The sequence below is a fragment of the Stomoxys calcitrans genome, chromosome 4 (genome assembly GCF_963082655.1).
Source record: "Stomoxys calcitrans chromosome 4, idStoCalc2.1, whole genome shotgun sequence".
NCBI classification, from domain to species: domain Eukaryota; kingdom Metazoa; phylum Arthropoda; class Insecta; order Diptera; family Muscidae; genus Stomoxys; species Stomoxys calcitrans.
The window spans coordinates 89918311-89941307 of record NC_081555.1 but is presented as its reverse complement, the minus strand read 5'-3'; the positions used below and the strand labels follow the sequence as shown (position 1 = coordinate 89941307).

General features: G+C 41.3%; 2 protein-coding genes across 4 annotated transcripts in view; one reads left to right on the top strand and one right to left on the bottom strand.

The window, feature by feature from the left end:
* LOC106085715 (serine/threonine-protein kinase tousled-like 1) overlaps nt 1–22997 on the bottom strand; it is a 593262-nt gene that overhangs the window by 59830 nt on the left and 510435 nt on the right. Inside the window, exons 1-2 of one of the 3 annotated variants that reach the window (XM_013250091.2) lie at nt 8957–9156; nt 8169–8887 (exon numbers count right to left, since the gene is read on the bottom strand). The exons of 1 other annotated variant lie outside the window; for it this stretch is intronic. Coding sequence is in view for 1 of the 2 variants with exons in the window: in XM_013250089.2 (XP_013105543.1) it covers nt 1511–1519 (9 nt within the window). In the remaining variant the exon portion in view is untranslated. Of the gene's footprint in view, nt 1–1510; nt 1591–8168; nt 8888–8956; nt 9157–22997 lie in introns of those variants that run through there. One more of the 3 variants, XM_013250089.2, reaches the window with a different exon arrangement.
* The window catches only part of LOC106085718 (uncharacterized), a 318067-nt gene that overhangs the window by 31013 nt on the left and 264057 nt on the right, over nt 1–22997 (top strand). The gene's annotated exons all lie outside the window — the stretch shown is intronic.

The following is a 22997-nucleotide window of genomic DNA, read 5'->3' as shown; positions in this document are numbered from 1 at the left end:
CTCATAATTTTGTAGCAAAATTTCAAGCGGCTAGCTTTACGCGTTCGACCGCTATCGTGATTTCGACAGACGGACGGACGGACATGGCTAGATCGAATCACAATGTCAAGACGATCCAGAATATATGTATTTTATGGGGTCCCAGATCAATATTTCGAGGTGTTACAAACGAAATGGCTAAATTAGTATACCCCCATCCTATGGTGGTGGGTATTATTAAGTTGTCATCACATTGCGCGAAGGTTTGAAAAACGTGCCAAACTAACTTTAACTCCTTTAAACGGGGATTTTAAATAATTTCCATAGGTGATGCTTAAATCTATGATTGTTGCAATTATAGCAAAAATATTTTAAGATTAATTGTAAATTATTGTTATTTTATTTTAATTTATTTAACATCTATCATATGACAACAGACAATTTTTGAAGCTCATTAAGCCATCAAAAAAAAATGTTAAATGAAATATTGAAGCGATATCTAGATATAATGGTGCAGTGTTTAAATGGCACTAATTGATCCATTTGCCTTAATGACAAGTGTTGTTCAAAAATTAATGGGTTAATTCGTTGCGCTGTGCACTCTATACCACACACACACACACACATGGTAACAGCACAGCACAACACACCACACTACACTCAGGAGCGAATGATAAATGTTGACAGCCATGGGTTAACTTGGCTTGTGTACGAATACATGGTACGACATTGCAACTGATGACTGTGTGCTGCCGCTGATCATCGTCGGGTGGCAGGGGCTTAACTCAAAAATGCTGTTAATTAACATAAACCTCTGTTATCGATGTAACATAACATTACACCGTTGTTGTGGGGAGCACACTGCAGCACACACACACACGCACGCAAACACACACACTTTGTGGTGTTTATTACACTCTGGTCTGATGACAACAGCAGACCAAGTCTTTGTAGCAGACACTTTGGGTTAAGCAGCGAATGAAATGATAAAAATCTGACATTTAAATGCGAACAACCACAGACAGGCGTTGGCTAGCCCATGTAAATCAATGTAAAATGGCACATAAATGTACCACAAATAATTGAAACTAAATTTGGCAGAGCCTTTTCACTTTGTGCGTAGGCAGCTAAATGAGACATATATTCAACATTTTACTCATACGTCTGCCTGTCCGCCTGTCTGCTGTTTGTTCGTTCTTAAGGGCTGTCAGCAATTAAAAAATTAAAAACAAAAAATCAATTATTTCGATAGCAGGGGTATGATGTGGTGAAATGCCAAAAGGCGTGACACATTTGTTTTGCCTAATTATTTCTAAAATTGTTATAAGTATTGAGTATTGCAATAAAACAAAATTCAACTGCAATACGTTTGGTTTTGGTGCTTTTTTTTGCGCCGTACCTATTTCTGGAAATGTGTTTCTAGATTTGTTTCCTCATTATGATGTAATGCGTACAACTAGATACTAATACTTGCAATTTTAATGATGATAATATTATTCACTTATTAGAATGTACTGTTTATAATACTCACGCCATACATTAAAACACATTTTCCGTTTGTATTGTTCAAATTGGAGTTTGCTTTAAAATCCAATCGACACTGATGCTTACCTAAAAAAAAAAAACAAAAACAGAAAAGTTAATAGAGAACAATTGGTAATGGATAGGAATTGTTATAATAATTGCAAAATATTTTTGTAAAAGCGTGCTAAGTTCGGCCGGGCCGAATCTTATAAACCCTCCACCATAGATCGCATTTGTCGAGTTCTATGCGCGGTATCTCTTTTTAGATAAACATAGAATATTGAATAAGAACTGTTATGCTATTGGAGCCTATATCAAGTTGTAGTCCGATTCGGACCATAAATGAATGCTGAACATTGTAGAGGTCATTGTGTAATATTTCAGTTCATTCGGATAAGAATTGCGCCTTGTAGGGGCTCAAGAAGCAAAATCGGGAGATAGGTTTATATGGAAGCTGCATCAAGCTATTGATCGATTCAGACCATATTAGACACGTACGTTGAAGGTCATAAGAGAAGCCGTTGTACAAAATTTCTGCCAAATCGGATGAGAATTGCGCCCTCTAGAGGCTCAAGAAGTCAAGATCCCAGATCGGTTCATATGGCAGCTATATCAGGCAATGTACCGATTTGCGCCATACTTAGCACAGTTATTGGAAGTCATAAGAAAACACCTCCTGAAAAATTTCAGCCAAATCGAATGAGAATTGCGCGCTCTATTGGCTCAAGAAGTCAAGGTCCCAAATCGGTTTATATGGCAGCTATATCAAGTAATGTACCGAATTGAACCATATTTAGCGCAGTTGTTGGATGTGATACCAAAACACCACGTGCAAAATTTCAGCCAAATCGAATGAGAATTGCGCGATCTATTGGATCAAGAAGTCAAGATCCCAGATCGGTTTATATGGCAGCTAAATCAGTTTATGTACCGATTTGCGCCATACTTAGCACAGTTATTGGAAGTCATAACAAAGCTCCTCATGCAAAATTTCAGCAAAATCGGACGAGAATTGCGCCCTCTAGAGGCTCAAGAAGTCAAGATCCCAGATCGGTTTATATGGCAAATATATCAGGTCATGTACCGATTTGCGCCATACTTAGCACATTTATTGGAAGTCATAACAAAACACCTCATGCAAAATTTCAGCCAAATCGAATGAGAATTGCGCCCTCAAGAGTCTCAAGAAGTCAAGACCCAAGATCGGTTTATATAGCAGCTATATCAATACATGGACCGAATTGAATCATACTTTACACAGTTGTTGGATGTGATACCAAAACACCATGTGCAAAATTTCAGTCAAATCGGACGAGAATTGCGCCCTCTAGAGGATCAAGAAGTCAAGACCCAAGATCGGTTTATTGGCAGGTATATCAAAACATGGACCGATTTGAGCCATTTACAATCCCAACCGACCTACACTAAAAAAAAGTATTTGTGCAAAGTTTCAAGCGGCTAGCTTTACTCCTTCGAAAGTTAGCGTGCTTTTGACAGACAGACGGACGGACGGACAGACGGACGGACATGGCTAGATCGAGAATATGTATACTTTATGGGGTCTCAGACGCATATTTCGAGGTGTTACAAACAGAATGACGAAATTAGTATACCCTCATCCTATGGTGGAGGGTATAATAAGTAAAAACATGTTTAGCTCGCCTAGGCCGAAACTATTATGCCTTCCACCATAGATCGCATATGATAAGTTCTTTGAATGACTTTTACAAATTAGGAGTTTGGTTATGTCGTCTTATGGGTCGCGCTGGCTGTTGCAAATCACAACAATACGAGGGTTGCCTTTAATATTTCGGGATTAGAGAACAAAACCAAATATGCAAATTTTTACCATAAACACTCCACTAAGAAACAGGGGCAAACTTCTCACACATCAATGAGTGCAGTTCGATTCAAGTTTAAGCTCAATGATAAGGGGCCTCATTTACATAGCCTAGCCCGAACGGCGTGCCGCAGTGCGACACCTCTTTGGAGAGAAGTTTTACATGCCATAGTACCTCACAAATGTTGTCAGCTTTAGGAGGAGAAAACCACCGCTGAAAATTCATTCTGATGATCTCGCCAGGATTCGAACCCAGGCGTTTGGCGTCATAGGCGGACATGCTAACCACTACGCTACGGTGGACCAGTTTGTGTTAATGGAGAATAAAGGTGTCGGCTGCGTTGGCTAGGTCATGTTGTCAAAAGGGATGAAGAAACTCCAGCAAATAGGTCTTTTCAAGGCGAACATGGTGGTAAACGCAAACCGGGGCGACCGTTTGTATGCACCGGATTGACCCGATGGAACTCTCATCGACAAGGGCTGGCTCCTCAGTATACGTGTTTTTTTCGTTTTTTCCGTCATGGGAGAGGCACATCCCGAAGTGCCTTCTCCCCACGCTTCTGCTTTGTGCCGGGATTGAAAAGAACCCCGGACCCTGGTTCTGTTCGGCTTGCCAGAATCGCCTCCTTCATCGCTTGGTGTCGGTGAGGTGTAACCGGTGCATGGAGTGGGTACATTTCCGATATTGCTCTGGTCTCACTTCACTACGGACGTATAGTCATACTGTGGGTCACAAGCGTCGTCGTCCTCGCATACTGCGTCCTCGCCTACTGCGTCCTCGCCTACTGCGTCCTCGCCTACTGCGTCCTCGCCTACTGCGTCCTCGCCTACTGCGTCCTCGCCTACTGCGTCCTCGCCTACTGCGTCCTCGCCTACTGCGTCCTCGCCTACTGCGTCCTCGCCTACTGCGTCCTCGCCTACTGCGTCCTCGCCTACTGCGTCCTCGCCTACTGCGTCCTCGTCTACTGCGTCCTCGCCTACTGCGTCCTCGCCTACTGCGTCCTCGCCTACTGCGTCCTCGCCTACTGCGTCCTCGCCTACTGCGTCCTCGCCTACTGCGTCCTCGCCTACTGCGTCCTCGCCTACTGCGTCCTCGCCTACTGCGTCCTCGCCTACTGCGTCCTCGCCTACTGCGTCCTCGCCTACTGCGTCCTCGCCTACTGCGTCCTCGCCTACTGCGTCCTCGCCTACTGCGTCCTCGCCTACTGCGTCCTCGCCTACTGCGTCCTCGCCTACTGCGTCCTCGCCTACTGCGTCCTCGCCTACTGCGTCCTCGCCTACTGCGTCCTCGCCTACTGCGTCCTCGCCTACTGCGTCCTCGCCTACTGCGTCCTCGCCTACGATCCAGAAGACAAAGCTGACCAACACCTGCAGCTTGCACAGTTGTCACGGAGGATACAATGTGCTACGTAAGGATCTCTCAAGGAATGGAGTTGGGGGATTGGCCTTCGTCATACACCATTCCGTGCAATGTAGACCCATCTCGCCTGCGCCTGGCGCTAGTGACCCCTACATGGAATGCTTGGGGATAGCTGTCAGGTCCGGTACTGCCGAGATAGAGGTACACAACGTGTACATACCGCCGGTTGGTAGCTGTTTCCCAATTAATGGCCAAGCCTACAACCCCGACATAAGAGGGTTACTATCTGGCCATAATCGTCTGGTCCTAGGGGACTTTAATGCGCATCAATCACACTTCATGAGAGGTAACGACCAGCGTGGCATAGTGTTGGCAGAGCAGATTGAAAGCTCCACGTTTTGCAAGGCGAATGAGGATGCCCCCACTAGGATTACGAGGAGGTGCAGCAGCTGGACAGACATTTCCATTGCATCCCCTGATCTCCTGAGTGAGGTATCCTGGTAAACCGTCATCTCTTTTGGGGTCAGACCACTTCCCCATAATTCTCACCATCTCATAGAATAACATTCAGATCTGTCAGAATGCCGCCCTCCGAACAACGACGGGCTGTCTCCTCAGTTCTCATGTGGACCACCTCCAGCAGGAGACAAAGATCCTACCAGTGCGAAGACATAACTTTTGGGCTGTTATCGCAGAGACCATCGGGTTCAAACTTTAACCCGAATCATGGGTCTAGTTTACCATATGATTAAACATTGCGATCTGCACATCTCAAAATAAAATTTCTACTACATTCCCCCTGCTGTCACATAGACATACTAAAAACACATTGCCCACCATATGAGTATACACTCGAGAAATGTTAGACATTATCATGACAGTTACACAGATCATTTGCATGGCATTTGGGGCGGTGTACATAAATCACATAAATGGCAATCGTTTGGATGCGAGCATGATGTGACCGACGATGTGGACGTGAACGTGGATGGCGATCAAGATATCGAACAAGATCACCAGAGCAGGAGTACCTGATTTTGGGGGGGAAATTTTGAAAAAAAAAAACTAAAAAAACAATGGCAAACGGCGGCAAAGCCAATAAATTGAAAGAGAAACCAAAATGAAAAAAAAAAATGCTATACACAAAATGGAAGCGAATAGAGTACAAAGTGAGAAAAGAAGATGTTTAAAAAGAATGCCTGAATAAAATACCCACACAAACTCACGCACATAATAAAACAATGAAAACGACAACGTATTTCTCGGTTTTTTTTTTATTTGTGAACAAAAATGTATTCGCCAATATATTTGTAAAGAAATCCCAACACAGAAGCCAATAACGCCACAACTATAGTTATGTGGAAAAAATAAAAAAAAGAAAAACTGAAACAAAAAATCTCAAAACAAGCCAGCCAGACCAGAGATCGCTTTCGACGGTGTAGGAAATGCAGTGATGGTGAAGCGCAAAACAGAGTATCAACACCAAATGGTTTTTGATAACGAAAAAAAAAAAAATGGTGAAAAATAGAATTCGAAAATTGCACTAGCCAACAAGTTTTCGAAAATTACAAACGGACGAACTTAGTCCGTGTTGAACTTTGGATGTGGTGCGTAACCAATATCCATGGATATATTTGTCACCCTGTTTTATGATAACTCCACTACCACAGCCGTAGTTATATTCAAATATGGGCCGATCTGGAACATATTTGATTCGGGTCCCGAAACTTTTATATGAGTCAGAGTTTTAGTGAAATGGGGCAATAAAGTCTCTTTTTATGGAATTAAGACCTTAAATTGAAAGATCGGTCTATATGATCATGCGACTAGAATATGGTTCAGATCACAAAACATTTGCTAGCAATACCCTCCATAGGTTACCTTGGCGCAGATGTTGCAGCATGTCCGCCAATGACGCTGAACCCCTGGGTTCGAAGCCTGGGGAGAACATCCGAATAAATGTTCAGCGGTGTTTAACCCCTCCTAATATGCTGGCGATATTTGTGAGGAACTATGCCATTTGAAACAAGTAAAAGCGTGCTAAGTTCGGCCGGGCCGAATCTTATATACCCTCCACCATGGATCGCATTTGTCGTTTTCTTTTCCCAGCATCTCTTCTTAGGCAAAAAAAGTATAAAAGAAAATATTAGAGAGATATCAAGATATGGACCACAATTAAATGATATGTTGGAGACCTGTGTAAAATGTCAGTCAATTCGAATAAAAATTGCGGCCTTTTGGGGCTCACGAAGTAAAATAGAGAGATCGATTTAAATATATGGGAGCTGTATGAGGCTCTAGACCGATTCAGACCATAATAAATATGGATGTTGAGGGTCATGAGAGGATCCATCGTACAAAATTTCAGGCAAATCGGATAATAATTGCGACCTCTAGAGGCTTAAGAAGTCAAGATCCCAGATCGGTTTATATGGCAGCTATATCAGGTTATGAACCGATTTGAATTTTATTTGGCACAGTTGTTGAAAGTCTTAATAAAATACGTAATGCAAAATTTCAGCCAAATCGGATAAGAATTGCGCCCTCTAGAGGCTCAAGAAGTGAAGACCCAAGATCGGTTTATATGGCAGCTATATCAGGTTATGGACCGATTTGAACCATTCTTAATACATTTGTTGGAAGTTATAACAAAACACGTCGTGCAAAATTTCATTCCAATCGGATAAGAATTGCGCCCTCTAGAGGCTCCAGAAATCAAGACCCAAGATCGGTTTAAATGGGAGCTATATCAGGTTATGGACCGATTTGAACCATTCTTAATACATTTGTTGGAAGTTATAACAAAACACGTCGTGCAAAATTTCATTCCAATCGGATAAGAATTGCGCCCTCTAGAGGCTCAAGAAGTCAAGATTCAAGATCGGTTTATATGGTAGCTATATCAGGTTATGTACCGATTTGAACCATACTTGGCACAGTTGTTGGATATCATAACAAAACACGTCGTGGAAAATTTCATTCCAATCGGATAAGAATTGCGCCATCTAGAGGCTCAAGAAGTCAAGACCCCAGATCGGTTTATAGGGCAGCTGCATCAAAACATGAACCGATATGGGCCATTTACAATCCCAACCGACCTACACTAATAAGAAGTATTTATGCAAAATTTCAAGCGGCTAGCTTTACTCCTTCGAAAGTTCGGGTGCTTTTGACAGACAGACGGACGGACATGGCTAGATCGACATAAAATGTCACGGCGATCAAGAATATATATACTTTATGGGGTCTCAGACGAATATTTCGAGGTGAACAAACAGAATGACGAAATTATTATACCCCCATCCCATGGTGGAGGGTATAAAAAAGTTGCGATTTTTTTGTAAATATACTCGTAGTCAAACAGCAAACGATCGACGACTTGAATAGATAAAACAACGGGACAGACATATGCATTTCTTTGGTCGATTTACTTGTGTGTGTAGTGGTGTATTACATGCATTTTACCTTTAAACTTGTTGCTGGAGAAATTATTCGTCAGCAAAATCAAAGAAGAATACCCAAAGACTGTGGCGATGTATAAAAGAAATTTTTGTGGAGAAAAATGTCCAAAAAATTCTATGGTTGACACATATTGGGACGATAAGTTTGCATATCACTTCTAATCATAATTTATTACAATAGCATATGCTCCAAGGAGCAAATGAAGCCTTCCGCTTGCTCTCTCTCTCTCTTACGCTCTTTCTCGATATAGTACTCTTTGTTAGTTGTTCTCCCTCTCCATATGCAGCATGTTTGTTTTTGACTTTTATTGTCAAGTCACTTTTTAAACAATCTACTTGGAATTTTTTCTTAAAAATTAATTTAATTTGCACTTATCTCCCGCTGGTGTGTTTTTATTATTATTTTTTTTATAATTCACTTTATTTTATTAGAAACACAAAACTTGCAATTTTCAGTTGCTTTTTCGCAAATGGCAATAATAAATCGGTTGAATTATGTATATTAGCAACGCTAATTGAGGTTGTTTAATGTCTGTTTTTTTTATTATTTTTGCCTTTGTTATCGTTGTTTCCCCTTTTTGTTGTGGTTGTTGTTGTTTTTTGACTCGTTTTAATTCAATTTTCAATTTCTTCTCGTGTGGATTTTTGTGTGTTGTGTATAATTTCCGTTTATTGTTGAAGCACAAACAAATTGAGACTAAATGTTGCTAAAGCTAAAATACGCTAAAAAATCAACAAAAAAAAAATAAATAAAACAACGAAACATGTGTATGCACATCCATCGGTACATACTTGTAGCCGCCTGCCTATATCGTCCGTCGTGTATACTCGTTCATACAAACATTCAGAGGTTCGTTCATACCGACATGCGAACATATCTATCTACAATACAAAAAAGCACACCAAAATAATAACAATAATAATAATAACAATAATAAATACAGCAACGACAACAACAGCAAATTAGCTGCCGTAGCCACAGCAGCAGCAGCAGCAGCAGCAGCTGCTCGCTCGTTCGCTGGCTGCTGTTGCTATAATAGCTTGACTGAATCCGCTATTCGGAGTACAATAGCACGGCCAAAGATACAAAAATTAATAAAAAAAAACTACGACAACGAATTTTCATTCATTCATTCAAAGATTCCTACGAGGGTGGTCTAGGGAGTTGGGGAAAATTTATTATTCAAGTCTTAACGAAAGTATTGCTTACAATAGATGTGATTTATTTTAGTGCTATTTAGTGCAGTGCAATGAAATTTGAATGAAAATGACATCTATCCAGGACAATAAAGTTCTGGATAAATTACCAGTGGAGGCTTATGTAGAACATCTGTTGTCAGGATTGCAATCACATGTTTTTCACAAATAAGTGTGGCCACTTGCAAAAATATCTCTATTGGTATTTCTGTTCCTGCAATGTTAAAAAATGTTTTATACAATCAGCAAATAGGGTTTGCCGATATCAGAAAACTTATTTCCTTGGGTGTAAGACTAAATATTTTCTGGCTCGACATTCTTACGGTCGTATTCATAAAACTTAATAAAGTCTTTACATAGGTTCTTTTGACAGTTCTATAAAGGAAATCCCTCATATAAACCTATTTCAAATCTGTATTAAGTTTTGTGAATACTCGTGTTATAATTGTGTATACGCCACTCTTCGAATTCGCACTCATTTTTGACTTTTTTTTTAACGTTTAACCATTTGAAAGCAGCAGAAAATGTTAGCTGTTTTAGCAAATAATTATTGCTGTCATATTTTCAGCAGACTTTCTGCTAATACAGCAAACATTTTTGCTGTTTTTTATAACAAATTCCTCTGAGTGTGGTACACGCAGGTGTGGAAGATCAAAACTCCGATGGAAAGACCAAGTGGCGAATATCAGCCGAAGGATATGTGACTGGAAAGTGGTGGATGACCACAGCTTCTCTGATAAGCGTTACAATAGCTTCAGCCTTGGAGAAAATACCAAGGCAAAACAGAAGAAAGGCGAAAGTATCGCCATAAATTCTGCACAGCTATTACTTGTAGATCTATCAAGCGGATCAGGGACGCCCTATCTGCATGTCTTAATGGCAAATACTAACTAGAACTGGTTGGTATAAGGAAGGGTTGCAGAAGACATTCAATAATGAGAAAGCCACAAGGTCCCACACAACTGGGGCGTTTATAGGGCTGCTTGAAGAAAATGTAAGGCTGAGCAGATAAAGGCTGAAAAAATATTTGGGTTGGAATTCTGCAGCTCCGTGGAGAATACATCCGAGGCCTCTAGGCTCTAGGATGCAATCAAAAGTCACAGAATGAATAGACATTGTCTATTGAGGAAACCCTAGAACTAGTGCGGTTTACACATTTTACGGTAAACTCTCCGGATCGGAGGTTGCCAAAGACGTACAGTCGTTGTTGAGGCAATTAGAGTCTGAGGCAAGAATCCTTTGGGCAACAGAAAGCTTCGACTTAAATCGCCAGGCCCTGATAATGTATCGAAGGTCGAATTGATAGCTGTGTTCGATACATACTTAGGGTTTGGCAAGCTCTACGTACGACAGCAAAGTGGGCTACCGAAAGTGGTCTAGATGTAAATCCGTCTCCTTGAGAGGAATGTTCCATTCACTAAAACGAAAAATAAAAATAAAAAAAATTCGAGAGAATCGTTTAACAAATGACCATTTTATTGCATTATTACTCAAAATCGGACGAACATATATATGGGAGCTATTTCCAAATCTGAACCCATTTTTCCAATTTCAATAGACGTTGTCTCTAAGTCGAAAACCATGCCTGTACCAAAATTGAAGACGATCGGATCAAAACTGCGACCTGTACTTTGTACACAAATTAGCAGAGACAGTCGGAAAGACAAACAGACGGACATGGCTAAATCGAATCAGAAAGCGATTCTCAGTCAATCGGTATACTTATCAATGGATCTTTCTCTCTTCCGTCTGGGTGTTGCAAACAAATGCACTAAGTTATAATACCCTGTACCACCGTAGTGGTGTAAAATTGCCAATTTTTTCCCATGAACATTCCACTAAGGAATTTGGGCAATCTTCTCACATATCAATGAGTGCAGTCCGATTCAAGTTTTAAGCTCAGTGATATGGGACCTCCTTTTTATAGCCGAGCCAGAACGGCGTGCCGCAGTGCGACACCTCTTTGGGGAAAGGTATATCTCTTAGAGTGTTGGGAAACACCGACTGACCCAACACAACTCACTGTCTCAAATTTCACCAAAATCGGTTAAAAAATTTAGTTTTTATGGGCCTAAGACCCTAAATCGATGGATCGATCTACATGGGGGCTATATCAAAATATATTCCGATATAGCCCATCTTCAAACTTAACCTGCTTATGAACAAGAAAAGAATCTTTGCAAAGATTCAGCTCAATATCTCTATTTTTAAAGACTGTAGCGTGATTTCAACAGACAGGCGGACGGACAAGGCTACATCGTCTTAGATTTTTATGGTGATCAAGAATATATATATTGGGTTGCCCAAAAAGTAATTTTTCATATAGTCGGCGTTGACAAATTTTTTCACAGCTTGTGACTCTGTAATTGCTTTCTTTCTTCTGTCAGTTATCAGCTGTTACTGTTAAAAAAAGTATATTTGATAAAAGTTCATTCTAAGTTTTATTACAAATGCATTTACTTTCTTTTAAAAAATCCGCAATTACTTTTTGGGCAACCCAATACTTTATAGGGTCGGAATTGGATATTTCGATGTGTTGCAAACAGAATGACAAAATGAATATACGCCCATTCTTCGGTGGTGGGTATAAAAATTTACTGAAATTTTGCCTTTAGAGAAAAATCTCTGAAATGATTTCTTTACTTGAAAATTTTTCCGCAATTGTTTGTGTTGAGGAAATTTTTTCTTAAATATTTTCTTTAGAGACACTGTTGTTTTGTCATAAGAGAATACTCCATTGAAGTGTTGAAATCTTTAAAGAATATCTCCCTGAAATGCTATCTTTGCTTTTATCTCTTGAGCACATTTCTTTTTTACCTTTTTTCACTTGTCTAACCACAATTTTCAGTCCACCCTCGTTAAAAAAAAAACATCCAAACCAAACATTTCATCAACGTAAAAAGCAAGAAACAATATCAGCAGAAAAAATCATACGCTACACTCGTATCGACACTATAGCGCATTCAGAGCTAAATGGGTACTAATGTATGTACAAATATCCCAGTAAATATATACACCTCCATCCATACATACCTACATAAATCCATATGTAGAGTAAGTATGTGCAAACAGACGGACACACACACACACACACATACTACATAGATCCCCATCGAAACACAGATGCATGCATATAAGCAAGCATTGCTAATAAGTAGATAAAGGTCTGCCAAATCGAACGAAAAAAAAAAACAAAAACAAAACAAAACACCGACTACAAATTTATTGGTGGTGTACATAGACTTTTATTGTTGTTGTAGTCGATTCAATTTTCGTTGCTTTTTAATGTTTTCCTTCTTTTTTTTTTATGTTATTGGTATACGTAAACAAAGAAAAAAAAAACTGAAACAAGAAAAAATTGTATATAAACATTAATGTATACAAAAAAAATTATATACATACCCATGTACATAAGCTTGAACATATGAGTTGGTATATACATTGTATATATGCAGAGTAAATAAGTGAAGAAAAAACAAGAATCGGACGAAAATGAAGACAAAAAGAGGATGAAATATTGTAGATGGGTATTACAACAAATCAAAAAGAGACTCACAAAAAAGTGACACCATAGCTAATCATTAAATCGAAAAGGCTAAATCAGCGAATTATTAAAGAACAATGATAATAACATATTCATATACATACCTCCATATGCCTAGGTGTGATGAGGTATGTACCAAGTTATTTGGGTAAACAAGTATCAGCCAGCTTAAATGATTTATTTATACCCTCATCCTCACTCAAACAACTATGATATCAGTCACTAGTCATATGATATGAGATGGGTATTAAAAGTCTTAGGGAATTTAGTTTGGACTAATCGAAATGTTTATTACCAAGGGTCTGAAATTTTCGATTTTTTTGTGGGGTTCAAAACTTTTCATTCGCAAATCCCCGTGCATCATTGCAATTGCACTTTAAGTTGGTTTAGGTTTTATTGGCGGTCTTTAATCAGACAGACTGAGAGCAGAGACAACGGAGGACATGTTGAGGCTTTTGATGAAAACCCATTTCCCACAGGATACGAAGGGACTCACAGAGACACCGGAATCTGGGAATAACGACGTTGATCGGAGTCTTATAATAACGGAATTTATGGTGAAGGAATCCTTGAGGAGCTTCAAACCATTTAAGTCACCGCGACCTGATGGAATATTTCCGGAGTTACTACAGAAAGAGGCAGACTATGTGGCGCCTAGACAGGCCAAAATTTTCACAGCGTGCCTAGGACTTTGATATACTCCGACAACGGAGGACATGTTGAGGCTTTTGATGAAAACCCATTTTCCACAGGATACGAAGGGACTCACAGAGATACCGGAATCTTGGAATAATGACGTTGATCGAAAGTTTATAATAACGGAATTTGTGGTGCAGGAATCCTTGAGGAGCTTAAAACCATTTAAGTCACCCCGACCTGATGGAATATTTCCGGCGTTACTACAGAAAGAGGCAGACTATGTGGCGCCTAGACAGGCCAAAATTTTCACAGCGTGCCTAGGACTTGCATATACTCCGAAAGCCTGGCAGGTGGCAAGGGTGGTGTTTATACCCAAGCCCGGCAAGGCAAGTTATGCGACACCAAAGGCCTACAGACCCATAAGCCTTACGTCCTTTCTACTCAAAACCATGGAATGTATTGTGGACACCATGATAAAGAGTAGGACATCCAGCGAACAGCTGAAATACAAACAGCATGCCTAAGTCAAGGGAAGGTCAGTGGAGACTGTCCTGCACGAGGTTGTGCATAAAATAGAAGAATCTTTCGATGCCATAACGTACACCCTGGGGGTATGCATTGACATCGAGGGGGCGTTTAACAATGTGCGGAGCGACACACTGATCCAATCCTTAGACCAGTACCAGGTGGACCCGGTCCTTAGAGACTGGATAAACCATATGTTAAGGAACAGGTGGATAAATTGTGTGTCCCATGGCATACACATAGGGGAGAAAGTGGCACAGGGCATGCCACAGGGGGGCATTTTATCGCCATTCCTATGGGTGACCACCATAAATGACTATTACGGATGATGACTGAGGAGGGATTTGAACCCGATGTTATAATACTTCTAAGGGGTAAGAATGCGAACGAGCTATGCAGAAGGTACGAAAGGGTCTTGCATGTGGTATATGACTGGCCTAGACCCAGAAGTCTCAATGTTAACTCAGAGAAGACTGAAATATGCCTGTTCACGAGGAAGACGAAGGTGGGCCAATTTAACGCACCACGTTTCCTCAAAAAGACGATTTCGGTATCTGACAAGGTCAAATACTTAGGTGTGATCTTGGACAGGAAACTGAAACTGTCACATTCAGGAGCGTACTGAGAAGGTTCAAAGATGTTGGGCACCATGTAGACGGGCTCGAAATGGGGCCTAAATCCTAGGATGGCCCACTGGCCCTACAAGAGCGTGATTAGACCAATACTTACTTACGCCTCAGTAGTTTGGTGGACTGCTATGGGGAAAAAGTGCAACATAAGGACCATACAACAGGTTCAGAGAACATGTTGTCTTGGCATAGGCGGAGCGATGAGGACCACGCCTACTAGGGCACTGGATATCCGACTCATTGACATACAGATTAAGTGTGAGGCAGCCACTGCGGCTATGAAACTTAAGGCGATGGGAGAATGGATAGAGGATGGGAGCAGCTCATACTATAGGGGTATAATCAAGGCGACGATAGGAAGAAAGCCAAGAGGTTTCCAATCGGGTACCTGAGATGAACCTTGAAGTCGAGTGCGAGGCACTGCTGCCATCGGCACAGTCTTGGATTGACGGAACCCTAGTATTGCCATCTGGAAGATCATGGTACACGGATGGATCAAAGCTGGAGGACAGAGTTGGACTGGGTGTCTACATTAAGGTGATGGGAGAATAGATCGAAGATGGGAGCAGCTCATACCATCGCGGTATAATCGAGGCGACGATAGGAAACCTGGAAGGAAGGGAAGAGGTTTCCAATCGGATACCTGAGATGAACCTTGAAGTCGAGTGAAGACTGACGGAACCCTAGTATTGCCATCTGGAAGATCATGTTACAAGGATGGATCGAAGCTAGGGGACAGAGTGGGCCTGGGGGTATACATTGAGAACCCAGGGTCTGAGATCTGTTTTAGACTGCCTGACCATAATACGGTCCTGCAGGAGGAGATCCGGGCAAACACAGAATGCGTGAAGTGGACGTAAAGTGTTAACATCTTTACTGACAGTAAAATTGCCATAAGGGCAATAACAACCAGGACGATGAGGTCACGAATGGTCTTGCAGTGCAAGGAGATTAACGCCTTCTTTGAGGATGGTAAAATCCGCATCGTTTGGGTCATAACGGAGTAAGGGGAAATGAAAGGGCAGATGATTTGGCGGTGAAGGCCAGAGGACTGCCGTTAATAAACTTGGTTAACCCGAAGCCTTTCGGGTCGGCGTAGTCTGAGTTAAGGGAGTGGGAGCCGAAAGCGCATTTAATCCTGTGGAACGGCGAACCGGTCGGTAGGACGGCGAAAATTCTATGGGGGGATTCAGATCGTGAGAAGACGAGGCTATGACTGAAAGGAAACAAGAAGGAGGTCAGTATAGCAATTGGTATCATAACGGAACACAGAGGGGGGATTGAGAGCTCACTTATGTAAAATCGGTGCGGCCAGTGACAGCATGTGTAGGGCAAGCGGGGAAGATTATGTGACGTTGGAGCATTTCCGGCACACAACACCAGACATGAACCAACTTAGGGGAGTGGTATTGAAAACAATTAAGGATTTTGTAAGTAGCACGGAATTCCTAACTTAGATTTTTTCTTTTTAGTGGTTACTTTATAGTTTCTAGGGCGCACAACAAGCCGATTACTGGCTTAGGTGTATATCCATAGTGGCATGGGGCGGATTAATTTCTGCACCTTCATATTCACCTAACCTTACCTAATGCATTTTGCTGCGATACCAAACTCAGACATGGCTTGAAATTACTTTGTAGTCAACGAAAAGATGGTTGGTGTTGATTTGTCCTTCTCGGGTCTTCTCCAGCATTTGGTGCAGTATAAATATCTGGTCTATGGTGGATTTAGCAGACACTAAAGACACACTGATAGGGAACAATTATTAAGTTGCCCTTTAATCTTTCACACAGTACGCTCGATAGTATCCTATATGCAAGGGGAGGAAACTTATTTCTCTGTAGTTGGCACGTACCGTCTTGCCGCCTTTCTTGTGTACGGGTTATTGTATGCCAAAGTTCCAATCATCGGGTATGCGTTCTTATAGTCAAATTCTGCAGACGAGCTGATGCATATGCCTTATCAGCGTATCGCTGCCGGTTTTAAACAGTTCAGCCGGCAACCCATCGGCTCCTGCTGCCTTGTTGTTCTTCAGTCGTGTCACTGCTACTTGAACCTCATTCTGCCTAGGAGGTAAACATTCCATAGCATCACCACGAATTGATTCTGCGGTATCCTCTTTGCCGCCAACGTCGGACACTAGCAGTTGTGTAAAATGTTCTTTCCATATCCTTAGCATGTTATCTGTATCAGTAGTCACATTTCCATCTTTGTCTTTGCAGGAGGATGTGCCTGTACCAAAGCAATCGATTTGCTGTTTCAGCCTCAACCCATTACTGGACATTATCACGTGGAGGCTAAACTTTCCGATTGTTGGGCCAAAAATGTCTCCCTTCCCTATCTTCGCATTAAAATCTCCCAGCATGATTTTAATATCATGGGCGGGGCAGCGGTCATATTCTCCCTCTTGGTGTTCGTAGAAAATATCGTTGGTCTGCTCGTCCTTGTCTTCCGTCGGGGCATGGGCACAAATAAGGCTGATGTTGAGGAATTTGGCTTTTATGCGTATTGTGGCTAGCTAGCCTCTCATCCACCGGAGTAAAGCTGGAGACAAGGTGTTTCAGTCTCCGACCATTAAAAAAATCTACAGCCAAATTCATGTCTCGTGTTATGGTAGCTGAAGTACAGTTCGTCACCGTTTGGCGTTGTAGTGACGCCATTCTCAGTCCATCGCATTTTCTGTAAGGCGGTTATATCTGCCTTGTACTTCTCCAATATATCCGCCAGTGCGTATACTGCACCTTCTCTATAGAGAGTGCGGTCATTTCAGGTGTAGATCCCCAGATCATGGTCCTCTTTTCGTTTGCGTGGGTCGTCAACGTGGAGGAGGGGGGGGGGGGGGGGGGGGGTGCGTTTTCACTATTCCTTTGTTTCTCATATTAGTTCTCATAGTTTTCCGGGGCGGGTTACTGGCTCAGCACCCCAACCGCATGGGTTTTGTGAAATTGCTCATGTATCCCTCGTTGTGGCGAGCCGCTTGCTCCAATCTGGCAACAGACGCTGATGTTGGCCATTGGTTATTTGAAGGCGCCAATATCACGCCTTGCATCTCGAGTATCATTGGCACTCAGTATTTAAATAAGAGCCAATGCCAGCTGACTTCTCACTGAGACTCTCATCTCGAAAATCGCTAAACGAAGCTTTCCACTATCGTGTGAAAAAACCTGTGGACGTGCCCGGTAGCTTTCAGCTAATCTTCCCGTGGTTACGATGTATACAACACAAGTCGGAGCTCCAAGCTCCAGTCTGTGTGGTGCTCATAGTTATCCCGTGTCGGCCGGGTTCAGATTTGGTTATGGCCCCGATATAAACCGATCTCCCGATTCGACTTCTTAAGCCTCTAGAAGCCGGCGTTGTTGTTCGATTTGGCTGAAATTTTACACGAAATATTCTTTTGGAACTTCTAATAACCGTGCCAAGAGCGGTCCAAATTTCCACCACTGTCGTGAAAATTGCACTATATTCCGAAATATCTTTGTCGAGAATCCCTTGGGGGTTTTTGGGCGTATAAATAGAAAGAGACAAGTCTCTCCAAAGGTTTTAAGATGTCTGCATTAGAATTCAAGAGACATAAAGGCTTGAAGCTAAACCTTGGTTAAGATATGTTTTAAATCCAAATTTAATCCATGGCAATCCAAAAATAATGAAAAAATGTTGTGAAAAATTTTAAGTCAATACTCAGAGCTGGATTCATTCGGCAGTTCTTATTTATGCCGCAGACGCAGAGACTAACACACTCACAGATTGCTGATCTAATCAGAGTGTCAAGGCTTTGAAGATTATATAACGCAATGACGTGATAAGAATACCCCTGCCATCTCATAGTGGTGGGCAAAGCAATTTGCATGAACACTAATGAATTCATTTATCTTTTTGAGTGTATCGCCAATACCACCCCCCACCCTCCCCCAAGACCTTGAGTAGGTAGGTTGAACGAAACGACTTTGAAAAAGTTCGAGTACACATGCATAAATAATAACTTTGCGAACACAATAAACAAATAGACCAAGACTCTGGCCTTTCATCAATGGTTTCTTCTTCTTGTCGTAGTTATTTCTAGAATTCTAACTGGGGCAGACTAAACTCTAACCAAAAACAGTGAAATTTCAAGAAAAAAAATTTCAAATATTAGTTTTTTTCTTTCTTTTAATTAAAATTTTATTTTATGTGTGTTTTAGGTTTTTTTTATACAGAATTTGCTGGGAGCAACCTTCGAAGTATTATCGTTGGAAGTAAGCAAAAATACAAATCAATGTCAACTCAAGTTTCCAAGAAAATGTTGTCATCGACAGATGAGTAATAAAGGCGCTGCAAATGAAATGCTCTCAGGGAGGAGGAAGACGATATGAGTTTTGCACAAGTAAGAGTGTGCTAAGTTCGGTCGGGCCGAATCTTATATACCCTCCACCACGGATCGCATTTGTCGAGTTCTATGCGCGGTATCTCTTTTTAGACCAACATAGAATATTGAATAAGAACTGTTATGCTATTGGAGCCTATATCAAGTTGTAGTCCGATTCGGATGCTGAACATTGTAGAAGTCATTGTGTAATATTTCAGTTCATTCGGATAAAAAATGCGCCTTCTAGGGGCTCAAGAAGCAAAATCGAGAGATATGTTTATATGGGAGCTGTATCAAGCTATTGATCGATTCAGACCATATTAGACACGTATGTTGAAGGTTATGAGAGAAGCCGCTGTACAAAATTTCTGCCAAATCGGGTGAGAATTGCGCCCTCTAGGGGCTCAAGAAGTCAAGACCCAAGATCGGTTTATATGAAAGCTATACTAGATTACGAACCGATTTGAATCATACTTAACGCAGTTGTTGGATGTGCTACCAGAACACTATGTGCAAAATTTCAGTTAAATCTGACGAGAATTATGCCCTCTAGAGGCTCAAGAAGTCAAGACCCAAGATCGGTTTATATGGCAGCTATATCAAAACATGGACCGATTAAAACCATACTGGGCGTAGCTGTTGAAAGTGCTACCCGAACGCTACGTGCAAAATTTTAGTTAAATCTGACGAGAATTGCGCCCTCTAGAGGCTCAAGAAGTCAAGACCCAAGATCGGTTTATATGGCAGCTATATCAAAACATGGACCGATTAAAACCATACTTAGCGTAGTTGTTGGAGATGCTACCAAAACACTACGTCCGAAATTTCAATAGAATCTGACGAGAATTGCGCCCTCTAGGGGCTCAAGAAGTCAAGACCCAAGATCGGTTTATATGGCAGCTATGTCGAAACATAGACCGATTAAAACCATACTGAGCATAGTTCTTGGAAGTGATACCAGAACACTACGTGCAAAATTTTAGTTAAATCTGACGAGAATTGCGCCCTCTAGAGGCTCAAGAAGTCAAGACCCAAGATCGGTTTATATGGCAGCTATATCTAAACATAGATCGATTAAAACCATACTTAGCGTAGTTGTTGAAAGTGCTACCAGAACACTACGTGCAAAATTTCAGTTAAATCTGACGAGAATTGCGCCCTCTAGAGGCTCAAGAAGTCAAGACCCAAGATCGGTTTATATGGCAGCTATATCAAAACATGGACCGATTAAAACCATACTGGGCGTAGCTGTTGAAAGTGCTACCAGAACACTATGTGCAAAATTTCAATAAAATCGCATGAGAATTGCGCCCTCTAGAGGCCCAAGAAGTCAAGACCCAAGACCGGTTTATATGGCAGCTATATCAAAACATGTACCGATTAAAACCATACTTAGCGTAGTTGTTGGAAGTGCTACTAGAACACTACGTGTGAAATTTCAGTTAAATCTGACGAGAATTGCGCCCTCTAGAGGCTCAAGAAGTCAAGACCCAAGATCGGTTGATATGGCAGCTATATCAAAACATGGACCGATTAAAACCATACTTAGCGTAATTGTTGGAAGTGCTACCAGAACACTACGTGCGAAATTTCAGTTAAATCTGTCGAGTATTGCGCCCACTAGAGGCTCAAGAAGTCAAGACCCAAGATCGGTTTATATGGCAGCTATATCAAAACATGGACCGATTAAAACCATACTGGGCGTAGCTGTTGAAAGTGCTACCCGAACGCTACGTGCAAAATTTTAGTTAAATCTGACGAGAATTGCGCCCTCTAGAGGCTCAAGAAGTCAAGACCCAAGATCGGTTTATATGGCAGCTATACCAGATTATGAACCGATTTGAATCATACTTAACGCAGTTGTTGGAAGTGCTACCAGAACACTATGTGCCAAATTTCAGTTAAATCTGACGAGAATTACGCCCTCTAGAGGCTCAAGAAGTCAAGACCCAAGATCGGTTTACATGGCAGCTATATCAAAACATGGACCGATTAAAACCATACTTAGCATAGTTGTTGGAAGTCGTAACAAAACACATCATGCAAAATTTCAGCTAAATCGGACGAGAATCTGACGAGAATTGCGCCCTCTAGAGGCTCAAGAAGTCAAGACCCAAGATCGGTTTATATGGCACCTATATCAAAACATGGACCGATTAAAACCATACTGAGCGTAGTTGTTGGAAGTGCTACCAAAACACTATGTGCAAAATTTCAGTTAAATCGGATAATAATTGCGACCTCTAGAGGCTCAAGAAGTCAAGATCCCAGATCGGTTTATATGGCAGCTATATCAAAACATGGACCGATTAAAACCATTCTTAACACAGTTGTTGGAAGTGCTACCAGAACACTATGTGCAAAATTTCATTTAAATCGGACGAGAATTGCGCCCTCTAGAGGCTCAAGAAGTCAAGACCCAAGATCGGTTTATATGGCAGCTATATCGAAACATAGACCGATTAAAACCATACTTAGCGTAATTGTTGGAAGTGCTACCAGAACACTACGTGCGAAATTTCAGTTAAATCTGTCGAGTATTGCGCCCACTAGAGGCTCAAGAAGTCAAGACCCAAGATCGGTTTATATGGCAGCTATATCAAAACATGGACCGATTAAAACCATACTTAGCACAGTTGTTGGAAGTGTTACCAAAACACTACGTGCAGAATTTCTGTTAAACCGGACGAGAATTGCGCCCTCTAGAGGCTCAAGAAGTCAAGACCCAAGATCGGTTTATATGGCAGCTATATCAAAACATGGACCGATTAAAACCATACTGGGCGTAGCTGTTGAAAGTGCTACCCGAACGCTACGTGCAAAATTTTAGTTAAATCTGACGAGAATTGCGCCCTCTAGAGGCTCAAGAAGTCAAGACCCAAGATCGGTTTATATGGCAGCTATATCAAAACATGGACCGATTAAAATACTTAGCGTAGTTGTTGGAAGTGCTACCAAAACACTACGTGCAAAATTTCAGTTAAACCGGACGAGAATTGAGCCCTCTAGAGGCTCACGAAGTCAAGATCCCAAATCGGTTTATATGGCAGCTGTATCAAAACATGGACCGATTAAAACCATACTTTGCGTATTTGTTGGAAGTGCTACCAAAACACTACGTGCAAAATTTCGGTTAAATCGGATGAGAATTGCGCCCTCTAGCGGCTTAAGAAGTCAAGACCCAAGATCGGTTTATATGGCAACTAATCAAAACATGGACCGATTTGGCCCATTTACAATACCAACTGACTTACACTAATAAAAGGTATTTGTGGAAAATTTCACGTGGCTAGCTTTACTTCTTCGAAAGTTAGCGTGCTTTCGACAGACAGACGGACGGACATGGCTAGATCGACCTAAAATGACATGACGGTGAAGAATAGGTTGCCCAAAAAGTAATTGCGGATTTTTCAAAAGAAAGTAAATGCATTTTTAATAAAACTTGAAATGAACTTTAATCAAGTATACTTTTTTTACACTTTTTTTCTAAAGCAAGCTAAAAGTAACAGCTGATAACTGACAGAAGAAAGAATGCAATTACAGAGTCACAAGCTGTGAAAAAATTTGTCAACGCCGACTATATGAAAAATCCGCAATTACTTTTTGGGCAACCCATATATACACTTTATGGGGTCTTAGACGGATATTTCGCGGTGTTACAAACAGAATGACGAAATTATTATACCCCCCTCCCAATGGTGGAGGGTATAAAAATGCAAAAGTTTCCATTGAGGGAATTTTTTTGATTTTAAAAATTGGGTTCAGGGTGCTTAAAATTTAAGGGTAAAGGTAAATCTTTGAATATTCTCATCGAGATTTGGACCCGATTCCGTTGAACATGCCTCATGGGTCCCCTGGAGCTTATGTGAAAGCCTGAAATAATGTGAAATTCATTTGAAATTGCTCATTGGAACATTGACAGAATACAAGCAGAGGGTGCTCCCTCATTCATCTACT